The 17928-nt window shown below is 38.1% G+C and overlaps 1 protein-coding gene across 1 annotated transcript in view; it reads left to right on the plus strand.

Moving 5' to 3' along the window:
• The window catches only part of Tprg1 (tumor protein p63 regulated 1), a 130734-nt gene that overhangs the window by 17581 nt on the left and 95225 nt on the right, over positions 1-17928 (plus strand). The window contains exon 2 of the mRNA XM_015499987.2: positions 7639-7869. Coding sequence (XP_015355473.1) covers positions 7648-7869 — 222 coding nt within the window. The 5' untranslated portion in view covers positions 7639-7647. The remainder of the gene's footprint in view (positions 1-7638; positions 7870-17928) is intronic.

A 17928-nucleotide genomic window follows, 5' to 3' on the forward strand; every position in this document is an offset into this window, starting at 1 on the left:
AGGCAAACATCTTCTGTCTCTCTGTGTGTGTGTGTGTGTGTGTGTGTGTGCATGTGTGTGTTTTGCTGGTATCAAACTCAGAAAAGGGAATATGGAGGAGGTATTAGGAGGTATTAGGAGGATTTCAGGTTCATGTCCTACCAGAGTATGGTATTTTTCACCAAGTGTAACCAGCTCTTCAGGGAGTAGGGATTGGATGTGGGAAGCGGACATATTGGTTACACAAACCATATTATCTGCCATCCTGGAACACACCTTCCTCTCCTTCTCACACCTTTGCCTGGAATGTGTGTCCACCCATTGTCTAAGAAGCTGTCAGTTCTGAGGTGCCTTTCTCACACCTCTCAACCCCCTCTCTCCTCCCACGACCGTTACTCCCATCTTCTGTTTTCACTGTGTGCTCATCCTCCTATCATAGTTGTACCAGGAAAGGCTGGAAAAATGCTTATGTTCTCTCGCCCCCACTAGACTATGGCCTTCTACACATTAGAGACTCAGGCTTGAGTTTCTTTGTGTGTCTGCATCAGAGGAAGTGCTTGTGCTTTCACACAGGACTTTGTTTGTCAGTCCATAGACATTTTCAGCACCAGTGTGCCCTTCAGATCTCAGTCACAGCAGAAAAACAGGCAGGACATCCATTTGAGAAGCTTATATTTGGTGCCCACTCTGAACGTTGCCCACACTGAATGCTGGGCTATGAAAATGGTGTGGCATAGTTTCCACAGTTGCTGGAAGTGAAAACAGAGCAGGAGTGAGGACAGGAGAGGAAATGGTGAAAACAAGCAATGTGATCAATATCACAGGAGCCAGGACCTCAGATGTTGTCAAAATCCATAAAGGATGGAAGGTAGAAGTGTTCATGGAAATGTGTAAGAACATTCATCTCAGGGATCAATATTATGTTTATTAATTCTTTTCTTCTCACTTTTTTTTTAAGGAAACCACTCTAAAAATTAACTTAGTGTGAGGATCTCAGCAGACTTCTGAATTCTTTCCTTCCCCAAAGCAAGGCTCATTATCTAGGCTTTAGCCTGTCTCTGGCCTTGGCTAGTTACACATCCTACTCATCACTCTCAGTGTCTGTAGCAGCTCTGGTGATGTGGATTTCCAACTGAGTTAGAAGATATTCAGAGGACAGTACCCCTCAGTCTTCACAATGGGGACCCAAATTCATGATGATCATTACGATTCCCTTCCTCTGACCCCACAATATTTGAATGTCAAGAAAATTGCTCTGTTGGAGTCGCATCATGAAGATGAGACAGGAAGACCAAACTTGAGCAATCCTTGTGGGCTTGTAATATTTGGAGTAAATCTTGAGGAGTCATTTGTTGAGCCAAAAGAAAATTTAGGGATAATTTAGTTCAACAGCTTTCAAACTTGACTACCCCCCGCCAAACCCATATGAAAGCAGCAGAAATTATGTAACAGATAAAAATAGATCCGCTTTGACCAAAATGGGTTTGGTGACTGGAAAGCCCACCTATTCACTCCTCAGGTTGTCCTCAGGAGCAGTTTTCAGAAGCAAAATTTGAGAAACCATCAAGTCTGGCCCCACAAGCCTGCAGTACAGAGAGGAGAATCAAGGAAGCAACCTGTCCAGGGTCACCCTAAGTGAGGGAGTGGGACTCGTCCAGGGTCACCCTGAGAGAGGGAGTAGGACTCCTGGTTCTCAGCCTGGCCCTGTATGCTCTCCTCTTCCCCGCTGCTGCTGAATTGGAGCATTGGCGGCAGAGCAGAGGGCCCTGCCTGACCCAGGAGGAGCTGGAAGGGAAGAGCCTCCCTCGACTTAGCTTCCCCTCAGGACACAGAGCATCCCTGCTGGCATATTATCACTAATACACAAGATGTGAAATTGGGAAGACTTGTTTGCCAGTTTCCTTATCTCAGCTGGCACAGAAGTGGGCTTGCTGGAGAGTTACAAGGTGTTAGAGTATTGTTTATCCACCACACATGCCTTGGCTGTTCTCACAGAGACTCAGGAAAGGCTGCACACATAAATTCACATATTTTACCTTTATAAAATGTCAAAATTAAAAGTAGATTCTTATTCCGGGGATGTGCCTTGAGAACGGTTAACCCCTTCATGTCTGTAGAGATGTCATCATTCAAAAACACAGTTGATATCTTTGAAAGCAACCCAGGTCACAAGAATTAACTTCCATCCCTCCAACCACACAGTCCACCTGCAAAAGGGGAATAATTCTTGTTAATAAGCCATAGACTTTTCTAAGTTTCTGGTCTTTCCACAAATATACCTGTGGGTACAAGGTTTTCAGCCCAATGATGTCTGTAATTTCATTCTTTTTTTTTTTTTTTAAACTCATTTTTAGGGAGCTCAGGAGAGAGACATACCCCTTTGGGGCCTCAGTTTTCTTATTTGTAATGGGTGGATGCGATGGTCTAAATGTCTGTGTACTTCCAATATTATGTTGAAACTCAATCCCCCAAGCAACAGTGTTAGGAAGTAAGGCCTTTGAGCCCCGTCTCTGAGTTCATGGGTGGTGACATTACCTTATAACAGGGCTGGAGGGAACTAGATAGGCTCTTTTGTCCTTTCCAGGGAAACACTAGGAAGGCCAAGTTGGCAAGGATCCAGGAAGGATTCTTGAAAATTAGATGTCAGATAGTGCTGAGGAAATGGAGACTGGCAAACCGCAGAGCCATTATGTAGTTCACTGAGAAACAGCCCTGAGTTTTACCAGCATCTCTGTTTAATGTCAATCTTGTTTTCTTAAATCTGAACTATGATACTTTCTGTTATATCCAAACCATTCCTTTTGGAATTCCAGGGAGAGGGAGGAAAAATTCCCAAACCTCATTTACTTTGCCTCTGACTCAAGTCCTGGCTAGTGAGTGTGGCTGGCTACTCCTTTTAATCTAATTAGTTGTTCTCAGAACTTTTTATTCATCTACTTCCCTGGGAAGCAAGTATTTACTGGGGGACAAGTATGCTGGATCTGTCTTTGATTTTAAAAGAGAAAAAAGAATCATCTGATGATGGTGTAGCTTGTTTACAGGACAGAAATCTTTCAGTATGTGGTGGAGCAGCAGCTTTGGGGGGAGACTGGAAAGCTGCGGATGAGAGGGGTGGGGAGGGTTCTCCTTCAGAAGGTCTGAGGTGGAGATCCAGAATGGGAAATTAAGTGGGAAATCTGAGGAGTGGTGTAGATTCGAGTCAGGGCCTCATTATTGTCTCCATGGGCATTTGCCTTTTTGAGCCTTTTCCTTGTAATAATATCAACATTAAAAATTGTGTTTTTGTGGCTTTAGTCTAATATTTTGTATTTGTTCTCTCTTAGTCAAAATGTATTAGGTTTGTAGTACCTTACAAATTTTACTTTTTTTTAATGTGAGAAAAAAGTTAAAATATTTTTTGATCCTAAAAGTTATTTTTTTCCCTTCTGATTTTAAAATAAGGTCAAACATTTGGTGAGTGCCCAAAACCTTTGTGAATCCCTGGCTTTGTGCTTCCTGGGCCTAATGGATGTGCCATCTTGGTTCTGGGGAAGGAGAAAGGCTTCATCTTGCCGCATGGGTTTGGGGGCTAGTGATGCGGAAGAAGCTGCAAAGGGGCCCTGCTCCCTGACTGGCCTCAGACCTGCCAAAGTGTCTCTGATGGTCACGCCTCTGCTGTTCTTCTAAAGTTGCAACTAGACAAATAGGAAAGAACAGTGAACTAGAGTCCTGAAAACTAGCAGTCTGCTTTCATGGTTTGATTCTAAGCTGCTATGTGACCTTGGGTAAGATCCTTTGTCTCAATGGGTCTATTCCAATATTTGAGAAGTACTAGACAAGAATCCTTTATATATTATTTATGCCCTACATGCTTCTGAAATGCTATTAGAAAAAGTCACAGTGAGATAAATGAAGTCATATATAAAAGAAGATGGTTATACTTAGACCAGAACCTGGAAATAAGCTATTTACTGAAAAACTACATTAAACTTAGCTCTGAATTTTCTGGAAACTGAAAAATACTGAGTTTTTTTGTCTGATTGAAATGGAGGTGGCTCTTCTTTCGAGATTTATTTGGCCTTTACTTATACTTTTTTTTTTTTTAATTATGAAATCAGCGCTACTGTGGTTTAATTTCATTTTTTTAAGAAAAATTCACTCACAATTCCATAAACTCAATAAATCTAAATATTTCTTTTCTAGACTTTATTCCAATAATCATTACCAGATAACATTTTTTGGTTTTTGCTTTTTTTAACTCAAGAAGATATGATCTTTATTGTCATGCTGGTGCAGATTTGATGCCTGTTATCCTTTTAATGTGTACACAATATCAGTTGGAAATATTAAGCCAGCCCTGATCATTAGGCAGTTAGTTGATTTCCAATTTTTTATTACCATCCAGAATGAGCTATCGATATTGTAGTATTTTCTTTCTTTAGGATACTTTATACTACACAAATTTCCAGGAATAAAAAGGTTCAGTGAAAAAGTATGAACCTCTTTTGTGTTTTCTAAACTGTGACATTTTAATTTTCCATGAGATTGTGCTGTTTTTGCTCTTGGGCACTAAATGCTAAGATAAATGTATAGGGAATCTCATGAAGCAATGTCTTTTTCAATTTGAAATGGCTCTCCATGGGTTTGTTGCAAAAGCAGAGGAATATTTGATGTGAGCTAGATTTGTTACTGGTATCAATATGCTTTTAGTATTTCAGTTCATATAGTCTATTTGTGCAGGGAGAGAGGACAGCTTATTGAACTGGGAATAAACAAATGGTCTGCAGAGAGGACTGAGGAATGGAGAGGGACGCTTAGAGGCTCAGCCCTGCTCTCCCATCAGGAAAGTTGTTGAAGAATTTTATTCCTTGTCCATCCAAGACTTCCCCCTGATTGTTGTAGAGCTGGAATCCTTCTCGATTGGGTGGCTGTGCTTAACTTTCCCACTATTTTTGGCTGTAAGAATGTAAATGGAGCTAAGTGTTTCCTTCTTTCCTGGATCTCAAACAGCTTGGTCTCAGAGTGCTGAGCTTCCCGGAGTGTTTCCAGAGAAGACAGCCTGAGGGAGAGGAAGTGGTGCTAATTAAATCCGCCCTCTGTTTTTCAGGCACAGGAGCCTTTCACAGATGTCTGTTGTTAGGTGTGTGTTCACAGAGTGCGCAAATACAGAAGCAGGCTTTCCTTCCCGAGTGACACAAACCTTCTTCCTTCACAGGTTATAGGGAACTTTAGAAAGGCATTTCCTTCCAACACCCACTGTAGCGGAGGTGGAGGTGGCAGACCTGTATAAACAGGGTGCTCAGCTGCCCGCAAGGCCAAGGTGCCTCACCAGCCCCACCTCTCTCACCCTCATCCACATTCCCACTATATTTCCCTGCTTCTCCATCCTTTGTATTCTTATAGGCCAATCTCTTCCTTTTGCACATCTAACTTTAAAAAATTACCTGAAACTAAGGAAGGCCCTCCTGTTAGGGGACAGCATGACATCATGATGGACATGTTGGGCTCACAGTTTGGTTGGAAGTCCAGGTGATGCCACAGCTCTCCAAGTGTGCTCTGGGTAGGACCCCTCTACTCTGTGTCCTCAGAAACACAAGGATAGAGTAGAAAACTCTTCCAGGGTTGCTGGAAGCATCTGAAGAAGCAGAATAAATTGCAAACTGCAGAAGACTTTCCCCTTGTGGGTTCCCCTAACTGACTGTGTTCTACACTCAACCGCATAAGGTGACTGTCTACGGTCGCATTTGTCTGAGGCAGTCCTGTTTGCTTCTATCATCCGGGCATAAGTGCTAACAGTTCCCTTAAAAAAAAAAATATATATATATATATATATACACACACACACACACATATGTGTGTGTGTGTAATTTTAATTTATATTTGAAAATATAGTTTAATATATTTTAAATTGTGTAGATGGACACAATACCTTTATTTTCTTTATTTATTTTTTGATGTGGTGCTGAGGATTGAAACCAGGGTTTCACATGAGCTAGGTAAGTGCTCTACCACTGAGCCATAATCCTAACACAGCAGTATCCTTTCAGTGCCAAAGTATCCAGGTTTAGGTAATAAACTGCATGATCATGCCATTTTGACTTCTGTTGAATACTGTAGCTAGGCCTAAGTTCAAGAGAGGAAACTTTTTGGGGAATGGGCTTTTTCTCACTTTTGGGTGTTTCATGGGAATTAATGAAATTGAATTAAAACTACCTTTGATTAAGAACAGGGAGGCAGCACTGAGAAAGTGGTACATTCCCAGTTACATGGGGAAATTAGACATAAAACCTTCCATGTAGAGTTGGTATCAGGGATGACTGGCCTCCTGCCTCAGCTTGAAAATGCAGTTTCAGATACACATTTCATGAGGCTTACGTGTGCCTTCTATTTTGGTTTGTTTTATATTTACAAAATAGAAATAAATTTATTATTTTTATTTTAAATGATGTATGATCACTACTAATATCCAGAGACATGAAAATGAAAAGCACCTCTAACATTTTCATCTGGAGATAACTATTTTTAATATTCTGTTTTACTTTTTTTCCCAGATGTTTTCTAACCAGCCACATCATGCAGGTATATACATATACAAGATCATTTATGATATTTTCTTTCTTTCTAAATGATTTTAACAGGCTGAATAACATTACCCATATAACTTATTTTTTTCCCCATAGTTTGGACATCTTTACATGATACCAATGTATACTAATTTTTTAATTATTGTATTGTATTTGATCATATGGCATAACATTTTATTTGGTCAATTCTGTATTGATTGATACTCAAGTCTCACTATAAATTTTTGGTATTATATATGATACTATATGTTTAATTTTGCTACTATATGCCATATTTTTCTATTAGACATAATGTGATGAACAAACAAATGCATTTGTGTGTGTGTGTGTGTGTGTGTGTGTGTGTCTTTGGGCAGTTGTCTGGATTATTCCCTTAGAATACATTTTTAGCATTGGAAGAAAATTAGCAAATTTAAAAAACTGTACTCAATTCTAAGTAATCTTTTGCCCTCTTACTACCCACAAAACAGATAAATTGCTAAATTTTAAATAAGCTTACAATCTGGTGAGTTTTCAAGCAACAATCCTATGAAATCTTGAAGAGAAATTGGTAATTATTTTATACTACTCTTACTTAGATCAACTTCTGGTCTCCTTGTATTAAAGAGGAGAAAGTGGATTATGATGTTCATCACATTGTAATGTAAACAAACAAACAAAAAACAAAGTACATGTATAAAGGCATGAATTGGTGTGAACATACTTTATATACAAAGATATGAAAAATTGTGCTGTATATGTGTAATAAGAATTGTAATGCAATTCCACTGTCGTGTATTTAAAAAAATAAAATCAACTAAAAAATAAAACAAAATAAAATAAATTTTAAAAAGAAGAGAAAATGGAAGACTTGCAGTTTCCTTTTCTCTGTGCAGAAGGCCTCTGCTTCTGTGCTGTGCTAAAAGGTCCTGCGGGATCATGGGTTGTAGTTAGAAGTGTGGGTTATTGAGCTTCAACCACTAGTGCCCTGTTTATTTAACCTGTGGGGTGTTGACAGTTTCCAGAATGTCTTTTTTCCATCATAGCCTATTTTGCTGTAGCTAGGACACAAATGACTTGTTTTTCTAACCAGAGAACTTCTCTTCCCTTGTTTTAGGCTGAAGAAATGTCAACAATTGGGAGTTTTGAAGGATTCCAGCCGGTGTCTCTGAAGCAAGAGGGAGATGACCAGCCCTCTGAAGCTGATCACCTGTCCATGGAGGAGGGAGATCAAGACAAGACCCCTGTATGGAGGGAAATCTCAAGACAGTCAAGTGTGACTAAATCAACACTTTGCCCCAATCCTTATCACCAGCCTTATATCTCACGGAAGTACTTCGTTACAAGGGTAAAAGCTCTTAAATACTATGTAAAATTGTTTTAAAAGATCTTAATGTCCTTCTGTGTGCCACAAGTCTTGCCAAGTGCTTGCACTATTTTTTATTCTCATGTAATAGTAGCAATGATCATGATGGAGATATCTTTTTATTCCCATTGTACATATGAAGGACCTAAACTTCAGAAAAGTTAAGTGTCTGTTCTTGACATCCCAGATAGTATCAAGGAGAAACAGTTGCTCTAGGATTTGGATCTTTGGTTCCTTAGTCTTGTGTTCATGCTAAATCTGGCTTCAGAAAACTAATGTTTTATGCAGAGTGAATCTATAATATAGCAGCTAGAATGTAAAGCTGGGAACCTGGTGTTTGTTTGGAAAAAGACATAGATTGTGAAATGGAAAAGGGTTTCGGGAATGGGCTGAATCTTTAGGATTGAAGCTGGGTACTGTTGTTCTGATGTGGGGGTATGCACTTTAAAATCTCAAGTCTGTAGCTGCAGTCTGGAGCTGAGCTGTCTCACCTGTGAAGTGCAGTACAGCTGGGGAGTAAATGGGTGAGGATGAGGCTCTTTTAACTGGATGTAAAAAGGTGTCTTAAATTTATTGCATCTGGATCAGGTACTTCCTGAGTTTCTAGTACCTTCCCTCTTGAGCTTTTTTTTTTTTTTTTAAATCTTCTTTCTCAGTTCTTCAATGTTCTTGTCAATAAAGGTAGTGGTTAGCTATTATCAATTAGGGGTAAAATTAGGGAATTGCACTGTGACCTCAGAGGTGTAATTTTCGTGTGCAAGGAATAATCGCTGGTTGAAAAAAATGTTTTTCAACTTAATATCATAAATATTTGGGGCCAAGAATTTGCAACTATTTACAAAGATTTCACTAATGAATTCTAATTTAGTATCCTTACAAATATATTTTTACGATACACTTTTAACTAAAGCAATTGAATGTGTGTGAGTTTGTGTGTGTGTGTGTATGGTGTGTGTGTGTGTGTGTGTGTGTCTGCTTAAACATTATGTAGATTCTTATGTGCAAGGTGCTTTGGTAGGTTCTATATTACGTGTGTGTTTATGTGTTTTTGCATATGTCAAACATATGGTCTGCTTTCCAAAATATGTGAACTTTATTGAATCTGCAAAGTTAAATTGTGAGATAGAGCTGCAAAGGAAATCAAAGCATCCTCTAGAGGTTTATAATCTTTGATATTGATGAAGTCGGGGTTTGATGAAAAGGAGCAATACAGTGATATAGAGTAAGGGATTTATCATTGGGAGCCAAGGCAATCGTGAAACCTGACTAAAACTCCATGTAGAGATGTTGTCTTTGCATCTGGTGATGGGCCTAATTTGGTATAGGTCAACCAGTAAGCAGTTGTAAAGAGGGAATAGGGAATAGTGAAGAGGGAAAAAATACATGGCAAAACTGAAACTTCTCAGGACAAAGTAAACCTTTGTCTATCTGCCATCATCTAACTTTGATGATATCCATCTTATGTATGTATGTATGTATGTATGTATGTATGTATGTATGTATGTATGTATGTATGTATTTATAACCCAGGGCATGCCAGGAAAGTAATCTACTACCAAGCCACATTCCCAGCACTGGGATTCATTTTTAGTAGCTGGTAACTAATGCCACTGCACTGCTCACTTAGCCAACCCAGGGTTAGGAGAATCTCGGGGAGGAAATCAGACTAATATGGATATACTGGTACAGGTTCCACTCCTTATCATCAAGGGGACCAGGTAGTAGTTGCCTTGAACACAAGCTGCCCCAGTGTATAAATGACCTATACTGATTTTCAGCAAGGAAAATGACTGATATTTCATTTTTGCCTTTTGAATCTTGCACTGATGTCTCTTTCAGCCAACTCCACTTTGGAAATAAAGCAAACACAATTCTAGAAAATGTAGTTCCAGCTTAGCTAAATTGACACAATCCAAAGCCACTACATATGTTATTATATATTTCCATAATGTTTTTATTATTGTGTCTCTGTGTGACTTATTTAATAAATTCACATCCTTTATCTGTTTGGTTCCCTGCAGTGAAACTGTGTGGTAGGCAGGGGAGGGCTTACCATATTTTTCTTAAAAGTGAACATATTGAAATTTCAGAGGAGTGAATTGAACTCTGAAAGCCACACACTATTAATGGAAAATCTGCAGGTAGATTCTGAATCTGCCTACCCAGTCAAATGCACTGCTCTTCTTATCATGCACACTTGAATTTATGGCCCTTGTATAAGAGTTTTCAGTGAATCAGTCTAATCAGCGTGAAGAACATCTTCATCAGGTGTGTAGAAAACAACCCTAAGTTCTCAAAAGCTTATTCTCATTTTATTGGTGAGTCTATTGTGTATCTGAAAACTCTTTATTGGCCATGAGGGCAAAATTCCCAGTGCACTCAACATTTGCTCTCCTTCAGACTAAAAGGCATGAGTTCTTTCTAGCCTGTGAGCATAACCAATGTGTGTTAGCACATGTGAGGATAATGAAAGGACAACTGTTGATTCAACTGAAATTTATAATGACAGGCTTTTTAAAAAAAATAAATAAAGGATTAACTCAGTTTTACTAGCTTATAAACAACAGATCTCCTGATGTGGTGGTAGTTGAGAAAACGGAAAGGTGTGTGTGTGTGTGTGTGTGTGTGTATGAATTTCTTCATCTGAAAAGTGTGGATAAAAACCCCAGTCTTATGTCAGGTTTAAATAAGCTAATTTTATAAAAGTTCTCAGAGTATATGACACATTTATCAACATTTCATAAATTATTTCAAAATTGTTCTTATGGATGCCTTTTCTCGGTTAACATTCACATTTCTATATGTGGTTATAAGAATGGCATTGAGATGCCCAGGATGTCACAGGAATTCCAGGATGAGATAGAAATGGAGATGTTAGGGTCTATAGGAGTAAACAAGAGCCAGTTTATTTTCTGAAGAGATAATTAAATAAAACCAAGACTCATAAAGTTTCAAATCTATGAACCTCTTCAGAAAGTATCACTCCTTAGAGCTGAAGTGAGATCTGAGATGCTGTCGTGCAGGGCTTCTTAATCGCTACTGTGCAAACAAATTAGATTCTGCACTTCTACAAACCTTCTGGAAACACTGAAGGTTTTTGTCCACAGACCACACTTTGTACCCCAGTGAGCTTGTCAATCCATTCAGTTGCAGAGGGAAATAAAGGCCAGAAAGGGGGAACTGCTGACTGAATGTTATTAGTGAGCTTTGACTTGCCCATGAGACTAGAAAGAGCAAAGCTGGGGCTGCTAGAACCAGTTTCCAGCTGCCATTTCATAGTTCTGGAGCCAGTGCTTCAATGAAAAAAAAAATTATTACAGATCAAGAATTTGAGGGATAGATGTTGCAGATTCAGAAGAGCAGTGAGTGAATGAAAAGATTTCTTGGTCAGCATTTTATTTTACTAAAAGATTTAAAAATCATTGCACATAAAATGGTTTATCAATACAAAATTAGGAAATATGGATAAACAAAATAGAAGTCACCATAATCCCACTACTGAAAACTAACCAAACAGTATTGACTATTCACTTACACCTTTGGGTATATATCTTTTTAAACTTCTTACATATATAATTTTTATGTAAAGTGAGATTGTATGCTCAATATTATTTTCTATGTCAATAATATCCTTCTATACCATTTGTGTGTGTGTGTGTGAGAGAGAGAGAGAGAGAGTGAATGAGAATTAAACCCAGGGCTTTGCATATGCTAGGCATGTACTCTACCATTGAGTTACACCTCCAGCCTTGTAACATTATTTTTAACAGTTCTATAATATCCCCCTGTGGGGATATACTGAAATTTATTTAACATTTGTTGGATATTTAGGTTGTTTTTTATGTGTATAATTTAAACTAGGAAGGAAAGCCATTTCTTGGCTTTCTGTGGCAGGATAAACTAATTCAGGTACCAGATAGACCTGTCAGTGCTATAATAAAAAGAATCAACTAAATGAATTTCAAGTTGGCTTTGTAGAAGGATGACTGAAATGAAAATTCAGATTAATTCTTGGCCAACAAGAGGTAATGTTAACATCTTAATCTCAGTTATTAAATACAGGACTGAGTATCAGATCATGAAAGAAATCAGTCTGGTCCTTAAAACCTCATTGTTCTTTACTAATCAGTCAAAGGAGGTTATTTCCTTCTATCAGGCTTTCATACTATTATTTCCCCAATTGATGCCCCTCTGACTTAGTTTAGGAGAATTCTGTTCAGTGGTAGAAGGTCTTAGAGAATGTCTAAAATACCCCATAAAGCACACAAAGGAGGTGTAACTTGTCCAACCAAGATCAGGCAGCAACCTAGAGACCATGAAGGACTGGGAAGTAGGTCCAGAATTCAGGACTCTTGACACTTTCCAACACACTGCACTACCTCTGACCTAGAAGAGTGAGTTAGAGGTCACAGAAGTGATGGTCTAAACTCCTTGTCATCTATATGCTTGATAACTTTTTCTTCCAGTTTGAGCTCATCTGCTATTATTGCTTAGACATATCTACATACAGACTAGTGCCTTCTCTGAACAAAAGTATCCCTCAAGGCTAATAACTTGAGGTACATTATGATAATCATCTTAGTTGTGGAGACTGTATTCAAAAGCAACTTCTTATGAAAGAAATAATACTTAATCCACATGGGGAAAGATATTTTTAAACTCCCTGTAGGACTCTATATTTGCAGATACCTTATCAGAAAGTTGAAAGCGATTTGGGATGGGGAATTATCTCTAAATTTGTACTTGAGAATGTAAATTACATACAAACTAATGGGACTAAAACTATTTGATCTTTTAATATTTAATTAATGGTTCCCCATGGCCTTTTTATAGCCTGTGTTCTATTGTGAGCAACGAGACTTTAATAAGCAGGTTCAGGACTTCCCATTGTGTAAAGAGATGTCATTGCTTCCATGACACTAATTTGGCTTTCATAGTCTCTCTCTTTCCCTCTTCGTTTGCTATAGGGTTCCCTGTGTCTTGCTCTCACATGGGGGATAAATGCATCTATTAATTTTATTGTTATTGCCTGTGTGGACTTCTTTTTGGTCTAGAAAATAGATATCTCACTGAGCAAGAGGTTTCTCAACTCCCTGCTCTATACTGATATTCCTTGAAGATTGCAATAAAGATGATTTTTTTTCTTTTTGAGGGCAGACCCTTAATAGCAATGTGACAAAATGGATTGTCTTCATTTTCAGGGAAAGACATATTTACTTTGCCTTTATAAATCACATCTGATTTAGAGCTGATTTTATTACCATATGTTATCCTTGCAAAGTGATTTCTATCTTACCATGATGGTGCTCACAGGAGAAACCTGAGTGCCTGAGTCTCTAGGAACATTCTTTCCTGTACCATCCCTTCCCCTTACTGTCCAACTGAGGAGCTCCTTACATGGAAAAGAGTATGGGTATGGATATAGTTTTTGTGACTAGTGACCCTTGGCTAGCCTAGTTTAAGGAAATGCAGGAAAACACACACTTATTTTTGGGGGGATTCCCTGAGTAATTTGCCTTGACGGAGTAATTTGCCTTGATAGAAACTATTCAGGGATAGACTGTAAGAGATGGTACTACTCATTATGCTTCTAATTTAAGTCTCAGAGCTAATTGTTGGATGGTATTATCCATTTGCTCCCCAAATTCTGCTATGATTATTTCCCTTCTATTTTATATTAGCAATAATGAGAAAGATGATAGATAGAACCTTTGTTAGTCAGTGTCTGTCAATATTTTTATATGTGATGTTTCATGACATCTCCCAATATGTTATTATCTTATACATGTAATATGTATGGATGTACAGAATATTGAGGTGACTCATCACACATCCCAAGAAAGGCTAAAATTTAAATACTGACATTCCAGGCAAAATTCAAAATGTTTGAACATTTTATTTTATTATTTCACTCAATACTTTTCACACTAGATGATTAATCTTAATTTGTTATAGTGACCAACAATAATAAAATAAAGGAGAGTGAAATTCTTTATGGAGGCCCCTTTCCTTTCTATGTTTTATAACGGCTTGACCATTATTTTCACTGAAGGTAAGAATAACACACAGAGAATTGGAAGGAGCTCCAGAGGCTACCAACCAGTTTGGTAAAGAAAAAACTTCATTTTTAGTATTGAACTTTTGAAAAGGTGTGCAGTAAAACATCACCTCTGTCCATTTACATCAATTCTTCCCTCTATAGGAATCCACTCTTAATAGTTCTTATAGACCCTGCTAGAGCTTCTTCAGGCCAGTGCAAGTAAGTGGGAATACTAGTTCTTATTTCCACTTCTTTTTACACAGAAAGTGGCCTATTTTATTCTCTCTTCTGATAACTTTTGCCTTTCATTTGATAACATACTTGGAAATCTTTCCATATTAACACAAATTTCTTCATTATTTTTGTTCCTTTGTCATGTTACTTGTATAAATTTACATCAAAATATATCTCACTAGTACCCTATTCATAGGTACTTGTGGTTTTCTTCCCCGCAAATGCTGCTACCCCAAAACATGACTGCAAAGAATTCACACTTGTCATTTGCACATATGCAGAAATTTCTGATTTTCAGAGGTGGAATGTCTGGATTAAAAGTTAGATCATGGGCTGGGGATGTGGCTCAAGTGGTAGCGCGCTCCTATGGCCCGGGTTCGATCCTCAGCACCACATACAAACAAAGATGTTGTGTCCGCCGAAAACTAAACAATAAATATTAAAATTCTCTCTCTCTCTCTCTCTCTCTCTCTCTCTCTCTCCCTCTCTCTCTCTCTCAAAAAAAAAGTTAGATCATTTTTATTGTTTATTTATTCTAATTTGTTATATACAATGGCAGAATGCAATTCATTTAATATCATACAGACAGAGCACAAATTTTCAAGTCACTGATTGTACACAAAGTATTTTCACACCACTTGTGTTTTCATACATGTACGTAGGGTCTAACTAATTCCACCATCATTCCTACCTCCTTGACCCCTCCCTTTTCCTCCCTCCCATTTGCCCTATCTAAAGTTCCTCCATTCCTCCCATGCTACCCCTTCATCACCGTTATGAGTCAGCATCCTCATATCAAAGAAAACATTCAGCCTTTGGTTTTTGGGATTGACTTACTTCACTTAGCATTATATTCTCCAACTCCATTCATTACCTGCAAATGCCATGATTTTATTCTCTTTCAATGCTGAGTAATGTTCCATTGTGTATATATACCAAAGTTTCCCTATCCATTCATCTACTGAAGGGCATCTAGGTTGGTTCCACAATTTAGCTATTGTGAATTGTGCTACTATAAACATTGATATGGCTGTGTCCCTGTAGTATGTTGTTTTAAAGTCCTTTGGGTATAGACCGAGGAGTTAGATAGCTGGGTCAAATTGTGGTTCCATTCCAAGTTTTCCAAGGAGTCTGCATACTGCTTTCCAGATTGGCTTCACCAATTTGCAGTCCCACCAACAATGTATGAGTGTGCCTTTTTCTCCACATCCTCACCAACACTTATTGTTGTTTGTATTCTTGATAGCTGCCATTCTGACTGGAGTGAGATGAAATCTTAAAGTAGTTTTGATTTGCATTTCTCTAATTGCTAGAGATGTTGAACAATTCTTAGCAAGAAGAGTGAAGCTAGTGGCATTACTATTCCTGGCCTTAAACTATACTACAGAGCAATAGTAACAAAGACAGCATGGTATAGGCACCAAAATAGACCTATAGACCAATGGTACAGAATAAAGAACACAGAGACTAACCCACATAACTACAGTTATCTTATATTAGACAAAGATGCCAAAAACATACATTGGAGAAAAGATTCATCAAATGGTGTTGGGAAAACTGGAAATCCACATGTAACAAAATGAAATTAAACCTCTATCTCTTGCCATACACAAAACTCACCTCAAAGTGGATCAAGGACCTAGGAAATAAACCAGAGACCTTGCGTCTAATGAAAGAAAAAGTAGACCCAAATCTTCATCATGTCAGATTAGGCCCCAATTTCCTTAATAGCAAGACTCCTATAGCCCAAGAATTAAAATCAAGAATCAATAAATGGGATGGATTCAAACTGAAAAGCTTCTTCTCAGAAAAAAAAAAAAAACAAACCAACAAACAAACAAACAAACAAACAAAAAAACAATCAGTGAGGTGAATAGAGTGCCTACATTTTGGGAGCAAATCTTTACCACAAGCACATCAGATAGATCACTAATCTCAAGGATATTTAAATCTCTCAAAAACCTTAACACCAAAAACAAACAAACAAACAAACAAAAAAACCAAATAACCCAATCAACAAGTGGTCCAAGGAACTGATCAGACACTTCTCAGAAGAGGATATACAATTAATCAACAAACATATGAAAAAATTTTCAACATCTCTAGCAATTAGAGAAATGTAAATCATTTTTCTTTTTCATCGACTTTGCCAATTACTTTACATAGGGAAGATAAGTAAGGTTTAGAAAATGTTCTACATTATTATATTTATCTTCACATATTTTGGCAAAATGCCTGGCATAAAAGTATTCAATAAAATGCTTATTTGGGGATTATTTCATTATTCTCCAACTTCACTTTTTTCTGGAAAGTATTAGTCTCACTACTGAATTATATTTGTGAGAGGCCAAAATTCTGTGATACAAAAAGAGAGAAAAGTACCCATGCTGACTCATCAAAGAAGCATTATTTTTCTTAGAAAACTTTTAACAGTGTACTTGGAAAAGTCAGACTGCAGAATGGGTGCCCAGGTTCGGTGAAGGGAGGACGGTCAGGAGATCATGGGAATCTCCCTCCAGGGCAGTTTAACCTTGCCTGCAGAATCTCAGGAAATGAGTCATGTTGGCACCAACTTCTCAGTTAGCAGAAGTTCAAGGTGCATTGGACGCAAGTTCCAGAAGTTACTGATTTCATGACAGGCTTCAGCAAGCCTGAGAGGCCATGTTAGCTCTCTGACAACTCTCTAGCCAGCAGCGGACAGTGATAGAGTTAGAAATCACTCAGTCCACAGGCTGACTATCCAACTCAGTGAGAAACTTGTTAAAATGATGGAATCAGAGTCTCTCACTCTAAGGGCTCTGATCATATTTCCCCGAAGGTTTATAGGATGTTTTGCTCATCAGCTTGTCTCATAAAATTTTGGCTTAGTCCAGTCTCTCATCTCACTGGCAAAGAAGTGGAGGTCCAGGAAAACCAAATAATTAGCTATCATCACAGAGTTAATCAGTGACAGATCTGGAATATGAACCCAGGTCACTCAATGCTGTTCATTCCTGGATGATGGGCTTGGGGAGGAGCTAAGTAAGTGACACTGTATCATTTACCCTCATTCCAGCTGAAGCAGCTCAATTCCTTTCTTGTTTTTCATAGATAGGTTCCCATAATCTTTTCCTTAACAAATGGACATTATGTTCTAAGTGTTTCAGAGCCTTTTATCAAAGGTAGAAAAAAACAAGCAAATGATAATCATACAACCAGCAGGTATTTGAATCAGTCCTGGCCAGGCTAGGGTCCCTGTTTCCTTTTGTGAGAGGAGGGTCTTATACTAAGAGGATTAGGAATGTTAATATGTACAGCAGTTTAGATATTTGGCATTAAAGTCCTATTATACAGAGAATACATATGAGATATTACAACTGAATTGTCATTACTGCAGCCCGGTGCTGGGAACAGAGTCAGCACCATGTTAGATACCTAAAAATGAAGGGTCAATTTTCTTGTAATCTCTTCTTATCAATAAAATAAAACAGCTTAGATTTTATAAGTCTCAGGCTATAGTGGTTCTCCACCTTGACTGGGTATAGGGATAATCTGGGATGCTTTAAATTTCTTGGTATACTTAGACATGGGCCCCGTCCACTGAGTTTCTGGTATACTCGTCCTAGTCTGCATCCTTGGTGTTAGGATTTTTCAAACCTCCCTGGCAATTCTGGTATGCAACCAAGGACTGAGAATAGTTGCCTTGATGGCATTGATTCTTATAAGTACAAACTTCACACTGACAACGTCACCTTGGGAACTTGTTGGAAATACAAATTATCTTTTTC

This window comes from Marmota marmota, unplaced genomic scaffold (assembly GCF_001458135.2).
Source record: "Marmota marmota marmota unplaced genomic scaffold, marMar, whole genome shotgun sequence".
Classification (NCBI taxonomy): Eukaryota; Metazoa; Chordata; class Mammalia; order Rodentia; family Sciuridae; genus Marmota; species Marmota marmota.